We start from the raw sequence: 13,322 nt of genomic DNA, 5'->3' as shown, positions 1-13,322 counted from the left end.
GTTACACTTTCACTTAAATTTTGGAAATACCATATCATACATAGTTCTATAAGTCCAAAACATATGCTACTATACCATTTCTATTAACAATGTTCCAATAATTTACACATTTCTACATATACTCAAAATAAGATACGGTTCCATATGAATTTAGTGTACTATATCATACATTAAGTGGTACACTTTAACATAACATACAGTACAAAGAAAGAATGATATGTGGTACAATAAACACAAGGATGTCATACTCTTTTAAGTTAAGGTGGTAAAAACTCCACATGAATTTATGGTACTATATCATATATTACGTGGTATACGTTAAAATAAGATACGGTACAACGTAAGCTAATTTGTGGTACAGTAAACATATGGATGTAGTACACTTTCACTTAAATTTTGGAAATACCATATCATACATAGTTCTATAAGTCCAAAACATATGCTACCATACCATTTCTATTAACAATGTTCCAATAATTTTCACGCGCATAATTTCTAGCGCTTTCTTTGGAAAAGAATACTAAATGATAAAAATATTTGAATTTTTGAAATATATCACATGATTAAGTGATAAAATAGTCATTGATAACTTGTTAAATTGTAACAAATGGAGAAACTACAACTTAGTCTATATTATCTTATTTGATATGATTACGTGACATTTTTATTTAATACATGTACTGATTATATTGTCATTTGATAGCATCTTGGTATCATGTAAGTTAAGGTGGTAAAAACTCCACATGAATTTGTGGTACTATATCATATATTATGTGGTATACTTTAAAATAAGATACGGTACAACGTAAGCTAATTTGTGGTACAGTAAACATATGGATGTGGTACACTTTCACTTAAATTTCGGAAATACCATATCATACATAGTTCTATAAGTCCAAAACATATGCTACCATACCATTTCTATTAATAATGTTCCAATAATTTTCACGCGCATAATTTCTAGCGCTTTCTTTGGAAAAGAATACTAAATGATAAAAATATTTGAATTTTTGAAATATATCACATGATTAAGTGATAAAATAGTCATTGATAACTTGTTAAATTGTAACAAATGGAGAAACTACAACTTAGTCTATATTATCTTATTTGATATGATTACGTGACATTTTTATTTAATACATGTACTGATTATATTGTTATTTGATAGCATCTTGGTATCATGTAAGGTAAGGTGGTAAAAACTCCACATGAATTTGTGGTACTATATCATATATTATGTGGTATACTTTAAAATAAGATACGGTACAACGTAAGCTAATTTGTGGTATAGTAAACATATGGATGTGGTACACTTTCACTTAAATTTTGGAAATACCATATCATACATAGTTCAATAAGTCCAAAACATATGCTACCATACCATTTCTATTAACAATGTTCCAATAATTTGCACATTTCTACATATACTCAAAATAAGATACGGTTCCATATGAATTTATTGTACTATATCATACATTAAGTGGTACACATTAACATAACATACAGTACAAAGAAAGAATGATATGTGGTACAATAAACACAAAGATTTCATACTCTTTTAAGTTAAGGTGGTAAAAACTCCACATGAATTTGTGGTACTATATCATATATTACGTGGTATACTTTAAAATAAGATACGGTACAACGTAAGCTAATTTGTGTTACAGTAAACATATGGATGTGGTACACTTTCACTTAAATTTCGGCAATACCATACCATACATAGTTAGTTCCATAAGTCCAAAACATGAAAATTCATACATCAACAGAAATTATATCTAATATTCTTTCGCAAAAATAAAGTCTAAATTCGTCAATCCCACAAAAGAACATATGACTCTCTAGTTGAACAAAACATGATAAAAGAACGAGAATGTCAAGGGAACGATGCACCACTAATACTTTTGCAGGATCATGGACACCTTTTAAGCATATTGTCGCAAATTCTTCGTTCTTCCATCCTTCTCTTCCAGTAAATTAGAAAATGTATTAGTATTTTCTTCATAACAATGATAATCTTGCAAGACACTAATATATAATTGTATGATTTTTACTGGTAAGTCAAATAGCTAACAACTAAGTTAACAAACCATAAAGCAAAAACTAGTTAATGGGTTCTTTGCAGCTGCGGCGGTTGTGGCCTTTCTTGCGACATCGACCACAATTTGACACACGTACTATGACTTGCGACGGTATTCTTTGAGTTCTTCTTCGGCCAGGTTGGCTTCGAACATCGATAGGATTGATTACAAACGATTGACTAAGATTGGACTCATGCATCTCAAATGTAGGGATAGGATTTAAGATTCCTCTATATGCTTCACGATAGAACTCTATCTTAAAGTATTTGTCGCAAAAATCATATAAAGACAATGATTTTGATTCTATTGCGGCACATGAATGCTTGCATGAAAGACTATTAATCTGCCAACCTCTGCACGAACAAGTCATAGCAGACAAATCAACAACAAATGATTTATCCCCGTCCACAACCTCAAAACTCAAGCCACTTGCTTTACGCACTTTCAAGCTGCGAGATTGGGCATATGTCTTTGCAAGAAAATTCTCCTTTGATGGACTCAATCTTTTAATCATCACCATTGTCGCTTCACGACGTTCGTGCATCATTTCCATAATTTGAATGCGAATATGGTCTACCATGACCACAATAGGGAGAGATCGGGCTGGTTTCACCCAATTATTCCAACACTCGGCCATGTTATTATTTATCACACCCCAACGCTTTCCTGGAAACCATGCATTTGCCCAACTTTCGGGACATGAATTGACTATAAACTCTCTAGCAAGTGGCATCGATGTTATTATATTGTTAATATGTTCTTCAAACTGTAGTAACCCAGATTTCATTTTAAGATAATAATATGATAATCATGATTAAGGGTCCAGTCTTAACTGCTGAACTGTTGAGCAGCTAGGGAATATGAGCAGCTAGGGAAACATGAGCAGCTAGAAAAATATGAGCAGCTAGGGAAACATGAGCAGCTAGGGAATTTGCTGCTATGGATTATACAGCTAGGGATTCTTTAGCTAGGGAATTCTCTTGCTAGGGATTCTACAGCTAGGGAATTCTGCTGTTAGTCTGTTAGGGAATTTCGTTACTAAGGAAGTTTGAAAAGCTGCTAGGGAATCCCGAACTGCTATTAAGGAATCCCGACCTGCTGCTAGGGAATCCCAAACTGCTATTAGGGAAGCCCGAACCCTCCAGGACAGGCAGACAGGTGTGTGGACGCTTGCATGAATGACAGTTGGCGCCTAAGCATGAGCTGTAAATAATGGTAGTGACTCAGCTCAAGCATCTAATACGTGTCGTGCTTATAGGAGCTCGGACATCTCGACGTCAGCTTAATAATCCCGATCACCCCAAATATTTGTCTATAAATAGGAGCTGGGGATTCAGTTATTTTTCACATCACTTCCATCTCACTTCATATCTTTGCCCGGAAAAGAGTAGCTCGGGAGCTCGGGAAAGAGTAGCTCGAGAATTCTGGAAGGAATAGCTCGGGAAGGAAGAGCTCGGGGTCGGACCAAGAGACCAGTTTGGGTCAAGCTTGAGACCAAGTCAGGTCGGGAGTTGACCTAGGACAGCTAGGGGTTGTCTTTTTCCAGCTTATTCAGACTTCGGTGTTAAGTACGTACACATTGATTGAGATTGCCAGCGAGTATACATGTTTATATATTGCATTTATTTGGCATTATTATATGGCATGATGTATGATTTACCGTTTCCCATATTCATATGTCATATGCATATACACGTTGAGCCTATACCTTGTTATACCTGATTATAGAGCCGCTCAGCTCTATACTCGATAGTCTGTCACTGAGAGTACCGCGACGGCGGGGACATTTATGTCTGTCTACTTTGGTGTACTAGACAAGTGTGGTTGCACCCAGAGGTTGATCCGTGCGGTGGTAGCACTCATGTGGCGCCGGTACTGGGCATGACTTTTCGGATGACCCTTTACAAGTCATCATGTTGCATGCATTATATACATATGTTTACTCATGTCTATGTACTGGGCGTTAGCGCTCACGTCCTAGTTGTTATCTTGGACACCCTATTCCACGGGGCAGGTCGCAGGATGGACGGAGCTGGTAGTTCAAGGCAGGACTAGGGAACAGGGGCCTTGAAGAGTTAGTTATACAGCAGGATTCGATATAGCTGTATAATGTTTACTTTTAAGATTTTCGATTTGGTTGTATTACTACAGATTTAAGCTTGGACTTATTTTACTAAGCTGATATTTAAATTATGGTTATGTTTTTGCACGTTTTACTCTGCTAAGTATTTTGCTGTATTAAGTTTAATGCATGCTATTAGTTGCCAGTTAGTAGGTGATTCCATGCAGGATCACTATATTTTTGGTATCAGAGCATGCATAGATTTTGAAATTAGTACTTGGGATTTAGTTTAGTCTTGAGTAATTCTTGCGCATTTGGGATTTTAATGTCCAATTCTTTTCAGGATATGGCTGACGAGAGTCACGGTAGTGTTGGCCAGAGAGGTGGTCATCATCATCGTCACCATCATCATCAGGATGATCGACATCGTCCTTATGAGGGTAGACGTCGCTACACTATTAATAAGTTCATGCAGGTAGGACCGAAACCCTTGGTGGGAGGCGAGAATCCTGAACAAGCTAGAAGCTGGATGTCTAAACTCGAGAGTACTTTCCGAGCTTTCGAGTGCACTGAGGAACAGAAACTGGAAGTTCTAGAATTCGTTCTAGAGGATCGAGCACGTTTTTGGTGGGATGCCAAGGCTGCTCAGGCACGTACTGAGAGAGGACAGGTGACTTGGGGGGATTTGTCAGCAGTTCCAGAAACTGTATTTTCCTCCGGCTGTTCGCCAAGCACGATCGATGGAGTTGCTTACTTTGAGGCAAGGATCAATGACTATTGATCAATATCAGCAACGATTTCTTGATCTGCTACCTTTCAGTCCTCATATCAATGAGAGTGATGCGTTGAAGTATGATATCTTTCTACAAGGTTTGAATCAAGATATCTACTCACAGGTTGTCGTATGTGATGACCCGGTATCTTATGAGACTTTGGTGAACCGTTGTCGTCTTGTGGAGACTAGCAACAGGCGGGGATAGCTGATGATGCCAGCACAGCCTAGTGGATCTTTTGAGCCTCGAGCTCAATCTGTTGTGCCATCTGTACCTACGTCTTCTTCTACTCCTACTACTTCGTCTGGTTCTCGTGGTTCACGAGGTACATTCCGCTTTGGGAAAAAGAATAAGAAGAAGGAGTTTTGTAGCCACTATGGTGGGAAGCATCCTGCAGCTTCATGTCGGAGAGCTACTGGTGCTTGTTATATTTGTGGTCAGCAGGGACATCTGCGGAGAGATTGTCCTCAGCGCCTGGGTTCTGCTAGTGGATCGGGATCCCAGGTTGGATCTCAGGCTTCTACTTTTCCATGTCAGCAGCCAGCACCACAGAGTTATTCTGGTTATCGTCCCCAGACTCAAGGGCAGGTATTTGCTCTGTATCAGGAGCATGCTACTGAGGGAAGCGATCGCATGTTGGCAGGTAACTTTTTGTTATGTGGTATTCCTGCACTTGTCTTAATTAATACTGGAGCATCGCATTCCTTTATTTCTAGTCGCTTCGTTAAGAGACATAGATTACCTTATGTATCATTAGATATGAATTTAGTTGTATCTACTCCGTTGGAGCAGGAGGTAGTAACTAAGCGTCTAGTGATGGGTTGCCTTCTGGAGTTTGAGGGTAATGTGTTATTGGCTAATTTGATGATATTAGCAATGACAGATTTTGATTGTATTTTGGGAATAGATATGCTGACTTTATATCACGCTACTGTGGATTGTTATCAGCGTCTGGTACAGTTTCATCTTGTTGAGGGTGATAGCTGGTATTTTTATGGTGAGGGTGCGCGACCTCCGATGCCACTTGTTTCGGCTCTGAAGGCATGTCATGTCTTGGAGTCAGGTGGGGAGAGCTACCTCATCTATGCAGTTGACATGTCTGCGAGTAGTCCGGGTATTGATCAGCTACCGGTTGTCAGCGAGTTTCCTGACGTATTCCCTGATGATATTCCTGGTTTTTCTCCGGTTCGAGAGGTTGAATTTGGTATTGATCTAGTACCAGGAACTACGCCTATATCCCGAGCACCTTATCGTCTAGCACCGTCAGAGATGAGGGAATTGAAACAGCAGTTACAGGATCTGCTTGATAAGGGATATATTCGTCCGAGTGTTTCTCCGTGGGGAGCACCTGTGTTATTTGTCAAGAAGAAGGATGGATCGATGAGATTATGTATTGATTACAGGCAGTTGAATCGTGTCACCATCAAGAATAAGTATCCTTTGCCGCGGATTGATGATCTGTTTGATCAACTACAGGGTACTTCTGTCTATTCTAAGATAGATCTGAGATCTGGATACCACCAGATGCGGGTACGAGACTCTGATATTTCTACGACTACTTTCAGGACCAGATACGGGCATTATGAATTTCTGGTGATGCCATTCGGTTTGACGAATGCACCGACAGTCTTTATGAACCTGATGAATCAGGTATTTCGAGAGTATCTGGATAGATTTGTCATCGTCTTCATAGATGATATTCTTGTCTATTCTCATGACAAGGATGAGCATGCACAGCATCTAAGGATTGTTTTACAGACGTTACGAGATAAGCAGCTGTATGCGAAATTGAGCAAGTGTGAATTTTGGCTTGATCGGGTAGTGTTTCTCGGTCATGTGATTTCTAGTGAAGGAATATCTGTTGATCCTAGTAAGATAGAGGCAGTGCTGAACTGGTCTCGTCCGACGACGGTTGCTGAGATTCGTAGTTTCTTGGGTCTAGCTGGATATTACCGTCGGTTCATCGAGAATTTTTCACAGTTGGCCAGGCCTTTGGCTCAGCTTACTCGGAAAGATGTTACCTTCATTTGGTCCTCGGATTGTGAGGAGTCATTTCATGAGCTGCGTAGACGTCTTACTACTGCACCTGTGCTAGCTCTACCTTCTGGATCAGGAGGTTATGTTGTTTATACTGATGCCTCTGGTCAGGGGTTAGGATGTCTTTTGACACAGCATGGACATGTTATTGCCTATGCTTCTCGACAGTTGAAGACGCATGAGAATAATTATCCAGTGCATGATCTCGAGTTAGCCGCCATTGTATTTGTGCTCAAGATTTGGAGGCATTATCTTTATGGCGAGAAATTTGAGATATTCACGGATCACAAGAGTTTGAAGTATTTATTCACTCAGGCAGAGTTGAATATGCGACAGAGACGCTGGATGGATCTTTTGAAGGATTATGATTGTGAAATCAAATATCATTCAGGTTCTGCCAATCTTACTGCTGATGCCTTGAGTCGGCAGGTGAGACTTTCTGCACTTCAGACTAATGAAATATCTCATATGATTCAAGAGTGCTGTTCATTGAGTTTTACGCTCAAGCACAAGAAAGGGAGGAATTGGATTCGTTTGTATACTATTCTATCTGAGCCAGCATTGTATTCTCGGATCAGAGATGCTCATATATCTAATGTTAAGACTCAGCGTTTGGCATGTCTAGCCAATGGAGTTAATACATCTGGATTCCATTTTCAGGCAGATGGTTTATTGTGTCTATCTAATCGAGTGGTTGTACCTAATGTTGCGGAGCTCAGGAATAATATTCTTTCTCAAGCTCACAGGAGTCGATTATCAGTTCATCCTGGTAGCATGAAAATGTATAAGGACTTGCACTAGATTCTGGTGGAAAGGGATGAAGCGAAGTGTTTATCAGTTTGTTTCGAGATGTTTGGTTTGTCAACAGGTCAAGGCTGAACATCGACGACCAGGTGGATTACTGCAGAATCTTGAAATTCCCGAATGGAAGTGGGAACACGTGACTATGGATTTTGTCACCCACTTGCCTATGAATACACGTCAGTGTGATGCTATCTGGGTTGTCATTGACCGGTTGACGAAATCAGCACATTTCATTCCTTACAACCGGGAGTATTCTTATGATCGCATGGCACGCTTATACATCCAGGAGATAGTGCGATTGCATGGGATTCCAGTGAGTATAGTCAGTGATAGAGACCCGCGATTTACCTCACATTTTTGGGATAGTTTTCAGCAGGCGTTGGGTACCACTCTGAGTTTGAGTACTGCATATCATCCGGAGACTAGCGGGCAGTCAGAGCGGACGAGTCGTACACTAGAGGATATGCTACGTTCTTCTATCATGGACTTTGGCTTATCTTGGCAGGATCAAGTACCTTTGATTGAATTTTCCTACAATAACAGTTATCATCGTAGTATTGATATGGCACCTTTCGAGGCATTGTACGGTCGATGGTGTCGTACTCCGTTATTCTGGGATGAAGTCGGGGAACGACAAGTCGAGGGTCCTGAATTGGTGCAGCAGATTGTAGACAAGGTAGATTTGATCAAGCATAGGATCAAAGTTGCTCAAGATCGGCAAGCCAGTTATGCTAATATTCGCCGTCGGCCACTTCAGTTTGAGCCTGGTGAATATGTGTTCTTACGAGTATCACCTTTCAGGAAGGTGATGAGATTCGGTGTGAAAGGCAAGTTGTCTCCTCGTTTCATTGGGCCTTTCCAGATACTGGAGAAGATCGGAGATGTTGCATATCGTTTGGCTTTACCGCCATCTCTTTCCAGTATACATAATGTTTTTCATGTGTCGTTACTTCGACAGTACATAGCTGATGAATCTCATGTGATTCAATCTACTGATATTCAGCTAGAGCCAGATTTGTCTTTTGTTGAACGACCAATCTGTATCCTAGACAGAAAGGAGAAAGTTCTTCGGAACAAGACTATACCACTTGTGATGGTACAGTGGCAGCACCGAGGCGTTGAAGAAGCAACTTGGGAAACGGAGAGTCGTATGCAAGGGGAATATCCTGAGTTGTTTGTTTTATACTTTTGATTACCATGTATCAGTATAATTACAGTTTGTTGTAATAAGACATGGTTTTCTGTTTCATATTGTTATCTTAATTTGTCTTTAGATTTTATTTCGCGGACGAAATATCTAAAGGTGGGGAGAATGTAGTAACCCAAATTTCATTTTAAGATAATAATATGATAATCATGATTAAGGGTCCAGTCTTAACTGCTGAACTGATGAGCAGCTAGGGAATATGAGCAGCTAGGGAATATGAGCAGCTAGGGAAACATGAGCTGCTAGGGAATTTGCTGCTAGGGATTATACAGCTAGGGATTCTTTAGCTAGGGAATTCTCTTGCTAGGGATTCTACAGCTAGGGAATTCTGTTGTTAGTCTGTTAGGGAATTTTGTTACTAAGAAAGTTTGAAAAGCTGCTAGGGAATCCCGAACTGCTATTAAGGAATCCCGACCTACTGCTAGGGAATCCCGAACTGCTATTAGGGAAGCCCGAACCCTCCAGGATAGGCAGGCAGGTGTGTGGACGCTTGCATGAATGACAGTTGGCGCCTAAGCATGAGCTGTCAATAATGGTATTGACTCAGCTCAAGCATCTGATACGTGGCGTGCTTATAGGAGCTCGGACGTCTCGACGTTAGCTCAAGAATCCCGATCACCCCAAATATTTGTCTATAAATAGGAGCTGGGGATTCAGTTATTTTTCACATCACTTCCATCTCACTTCATATCTTTGCCCGGAAAAGAGTAGCTCGGGAGCTCGGAAAAGAGTAGCTCGGGAATTCTGGAAGGAATAGCTCGGGAAGGAAGAGCTCGGGGTCGGACCAAGAGACCAGTTTGGGTCAAGCTTGAGACCAGGTCAGGTCGGGAGTTGACCTAGGACAGCTACGGGTTGTCTTTTTCCAGCTTATTCAGACTTCGGTGTTAAGTACGTACCCATTGACTGAGATTGCCAGCGAGTATACATGTTTATATATTGCATTTATTTGGCATTATTATATGGCATGATGTATGATTTACCGTTTTCCATATTCATATGTCATGTGCATATACACGGTGAGCCTATACCTTGTTATACCTGATTATAGAGCCGCTCAGCTCTATACTCGATAGTCTGTCACTAAGAGTACCGCGACGGCGGGGGCATTTATGTCTGTCTACTCTGGTGTACTAGACGAGTGTGGTTGCACCCAGAGGTTGATCCGTGCGGTGGTAGCACTCATGTGGCGCCGGTACTGAGCATGACTTTTCGGATGACCCTTTACCAGTCATCATGTTGCATGCATTATATACATATGTTTACTCATGTCTATGTACTGGGCGTTAGCGCTCACGTCCTAGTTGTTATCTTGGACACCCTATTCCACGAGGCAGGTCGCAGGATGGACGGAGCTGGTAGTTCAAGGCAGGACTAGGGAGCAGGGGCCTTGAAGAGTTAGTTATACAGCAGGATTCGATATAGCTGTATAATGTTTACTTTTAAGATTTTTGATTTGGTTGTATCACTACAGATTTAAGCTTGGACTTATTTTACTAAGCTGATATGTAAATTATGGTTATGTTTCCGCACGTTTTACTCTGCTAAGTATTTTGTTGTATTAAATTTAATGCATACTATTAGTTGCCAGTTAGTAGGTGATTCCATGCAGGGTCACTACACAAACTCTTGCTTTGATGGGGCATACGCAGCTTTCTTGAAAATAGATGACCAGTGTTTTTTGTTTTGGAGTGGGTATCTTCGCATGACCTACATTCAAATAACCAAAACAAAATATATAAATAGTGCACATATACTGAAATGCTAAAACTAGTGCACATATACAAACCTGTTTCACGAAATTATCCACCAAATGTCGCAGACAATATGCATGATGACTGCATGGGAATATTAACTCAACTGCCTTGATTATCCCTGGATGCCTATCGGAGAAAAAGGTAAACTGATCGAATACCATACAGTGATGTGAAACTAGAACGCCTTTGAGATGGAAACAAAACCATCCCCAATTGTCATCATTTTCAGAATCCACAACTGCATATGCTAACGTAAAAAGATCATCGTTAGCATCCTTTGCAACGGCAACCAAAATATTTCCCTTGTATTTATTTTTTATGTGAGTGTCATCCAAGAAAATCAAGGGTCTACATCCACTGATAAAACCAGTTGCACATGCATTGAAACAAATGAATAACCGTTTAAATTTATTACTAAGAAGGTCAATTTCACAATCAACAATACTTCCCGGATTAGTTACTTTGATAGCATTGCAATACCATCTTAGTTTGTCATAAGATTCATCCTCTACACCATGAATGTCACGCAAAGACATTTCTTTCCCTCTCCAAACCTTGTGGTAATTGAGATCGACCCCATAATCTCTTTGTATATCTTTCAACATCATACATGGTCGATAAGACGGTTCTCCTCTCAATCTCTCCATCACAACATTGGAAACCCATGCAGCATCAGCTCTAGGATATCCTCTACTACGAAGATTGTCATCTCCACATGTATGTGTTAGATTACATTTTCTAATTCCAAAGAGATTGTCAGCTTTGTGTCTTGAAGCATAAATTCTCCAAGAGCAGTCATTTGCGCTACATTCAAGAATAACCTTCTCTTTATCATTCTTTTTATACAAAAAAGACCGTCTCATAGCAACTGCATACTTCTTGGCATATACTCGAAATTCTGCAACATCCTTGAATATCTGACCCACTCCTCGAATGCAATTACTCCAAACGTCTATAGAATTTCTTAACAAACCCACTTGAAGATGATCATCGTTATTAGTGAACGTGTCATCTTCAGATCCAAACCTATTTTAAGTAATGAAAATTTTTATTAACCTCCCATTTTTTAAATTGAAGTAAATTATTAACATAACACAAATAAAAAAAAGGGAGAATAAAATACTCATATTCTAGTTAATAGTTTAAAACTCTAATGATTTGAAAAATATAACTTACTTCTTACATAAGATCTAGATTCGCAAAAGCACTAAACATAATATGACAAAAAATGAGATATCAATAAACAATATAGTATTAGTAGTTGCACGCTGCAAATGACTTACCAATAAAAAAATTAAATAAATATTTATAAACATCAACCAAATTTATATGGAAAACAAAAAATCAAGGCAGGAGTTTTTACCTCGTGGAATTGTAAGATCTCATTTCGTCTTTTTCCACAGCCCTCATGTTAATTATTGTAAGTTTCATAGATATGTGAAGATGAGTCATAATACGGACGTCATCATCTTCGTTCAATGTAACATATTTTTTCTGATGAGGGGCTAGATACTGCAATGTCATAGTTTGTGGAGTAATCTCCTTACATTTTCTTCCAAGATTCAGAAACAACTCCATTAGACTGAAGCCATTATAGATTGAAATCATATAAAGGTCATTTTTATAATCACAGCTACCCAAAAATGAAAAATTAGAGGATCCAGATGCAGATTCCATTCCTACAAGAAATTAAGCAGAAATATTAGTCAAATGAACGATTAAAAAATTAAATAAAAATCAATAACTATACCTCAATATACATGATAAAAAAAACAAAATCTTAGTAAACAAGAATAAAATTATATTCTTTCAACTCAACGAATTCAAAGTCCTGATGAGAAAGATAATTGCTGCATCAAATAATTATTTTGAACACTAATACAAATAGAATTTACTGATTGGTAATTAAAAACAAGGAAAATTAAGTACCCACCAAACCAATAAACCTAGAAGTCAACAAAACTCCAAAAACAAAAAAAAAACCATCACAATGCCTCGGAAATAAAAAAAACATACGAGTAAAAATCATCGATTAATTGATCAAAGGATAGTGGGTGTCGCTAATAATATAAAATTATTAAGCCAACAGATTCCCAACAAGTAAAGTAACAAATCATCACCAAATTATCAGCTCGAAATTGGTGACCACGATTCAGAAAAATGAGAGGATTTGAAGCGAAACACTGATTAAACAAATTAAGCACAAATCTCATAAGATATGGAACAAATCGAACAAGTAGATAACAAGAAACTCACTTTCCTCGCTTCTTTGCTTCCAATCGTTGTCCCTTGTCGCCTGATTTCTATCGTTTCCCGTAGGTGTCACAAATTGGTGGGTTCCTACTGCCGGTGGATTCTTGATGTTGACTAGAAGATGAGAAAATTGGTGGCACAAGATTTAGTTTTCTTCACTGGACGTCGTAGAAATTGGGAGGGAAGAGAGGCGATGGAAATCGGTGGGGTTGTTTAGGGATTCACATGAGACGTGAAATTGGGGAAAAAACTAAAGTGAAGGTAGGAGATAATAATAATAATAAATGGGAAAAGAAAATTAAAAAAAATAGAATTAAAAGGGAAAATGGGATAAAACAAGAAAATTAAAAA

The 13,322-nt window shown here is 38.9% G+C and overlaps 2 protein-coding genes across 2 annotated transcripts; both read right to left on the bottom strand.

Moving 5' to 3' along the window:
- Positions 1-2,103: 2,103 nt before the first annotated feature.
- On the bottom strand, positions 2,104-2,814 carry LOC140888181 (uncharacterized). The gene has a single exon (XM_073295869.1). The coding sequence runs from the start codon at positions 2,812-2,814 to the stop codon at positions 2,104-2,106; it is 711 nt and encodes a 236-aa protein (XP_073151970.1).
- A 7,764-nt stretch (positions 2,815-10,578) lies between these two features.
- Positions 10,579-12,395, bottom strand: LOC140888180 (uncharacterized). Its single transcript, XM_073295868.1, has 3 exons — positions 12,082-12,395; positions 10,751-11,744; positions 10,579-10,671 (listed from the first exon to the last, which is right to left on the bottom strand). Exons 1-3 carry the CDS (start codon positions 12,393-12,395, stop codon positions 10,579-10,581), a joined length of 1,401 nt encoding a protein of 466 aa, XP_073151969.1.
- Between the last annotated feature and the right edge of the window lie 927 nt (positions 12,396-13,322).

This window comes from Henckelia pumila, chromosome 3 (genome assembly GCF_033568475.1).
Source record: "Henckelia pumila isolate YLH828 chromosome 3, ASM3356847v2, whole genome shotgun sequence".
Classification (NCBI taxonomy): Eukaryota; Viridiplantae; Streptophyta; class Magnoliopsida; order Lamiales; family Gesneriaceae; genus Henckelia; species Henckelia pumila.
The sequence above is the reverse complement of the archived record's forward strand: the minus strand, read 5'-3'. Positions and strand labels throughout refer to the sequence as shown.

What these genes read in the sequence shown, in the direction of transcription:
- LOC140888181 (XM_073295869.1), bottom strand. Translation starts at nt 2,814, where the DNA reads ATGCCACTTGCTAGAGAGTTTATAGTCAATTCATGTCCCGAAAGTTGG.
- LOC140888180 (XM_073295868.1), bottom strand. Translation starts at nt 12,395, where the DNA reads ATGGAATCTGCATCTGGATCCTCTAATTTTTCATTTTTGGGTAGCTGT. An exon ending in AGATCTTACAATTCCACGAG is followed by an intron (nt 11,745 to 12,081) that starts GTAAAAACTCCT and finishes TACTTAAAATAG; the next exon opens with GTTTGGATCTGAAGATGACA. An exon ending in TGGATAATTTCGTGAAACAG is followed by an intron (nt 10,672 to 10,750) that starts GTTTGTATATGT and finishes ATTTGAATGTAG; the next exon opens with GTCATGCGAAGATACCCACT.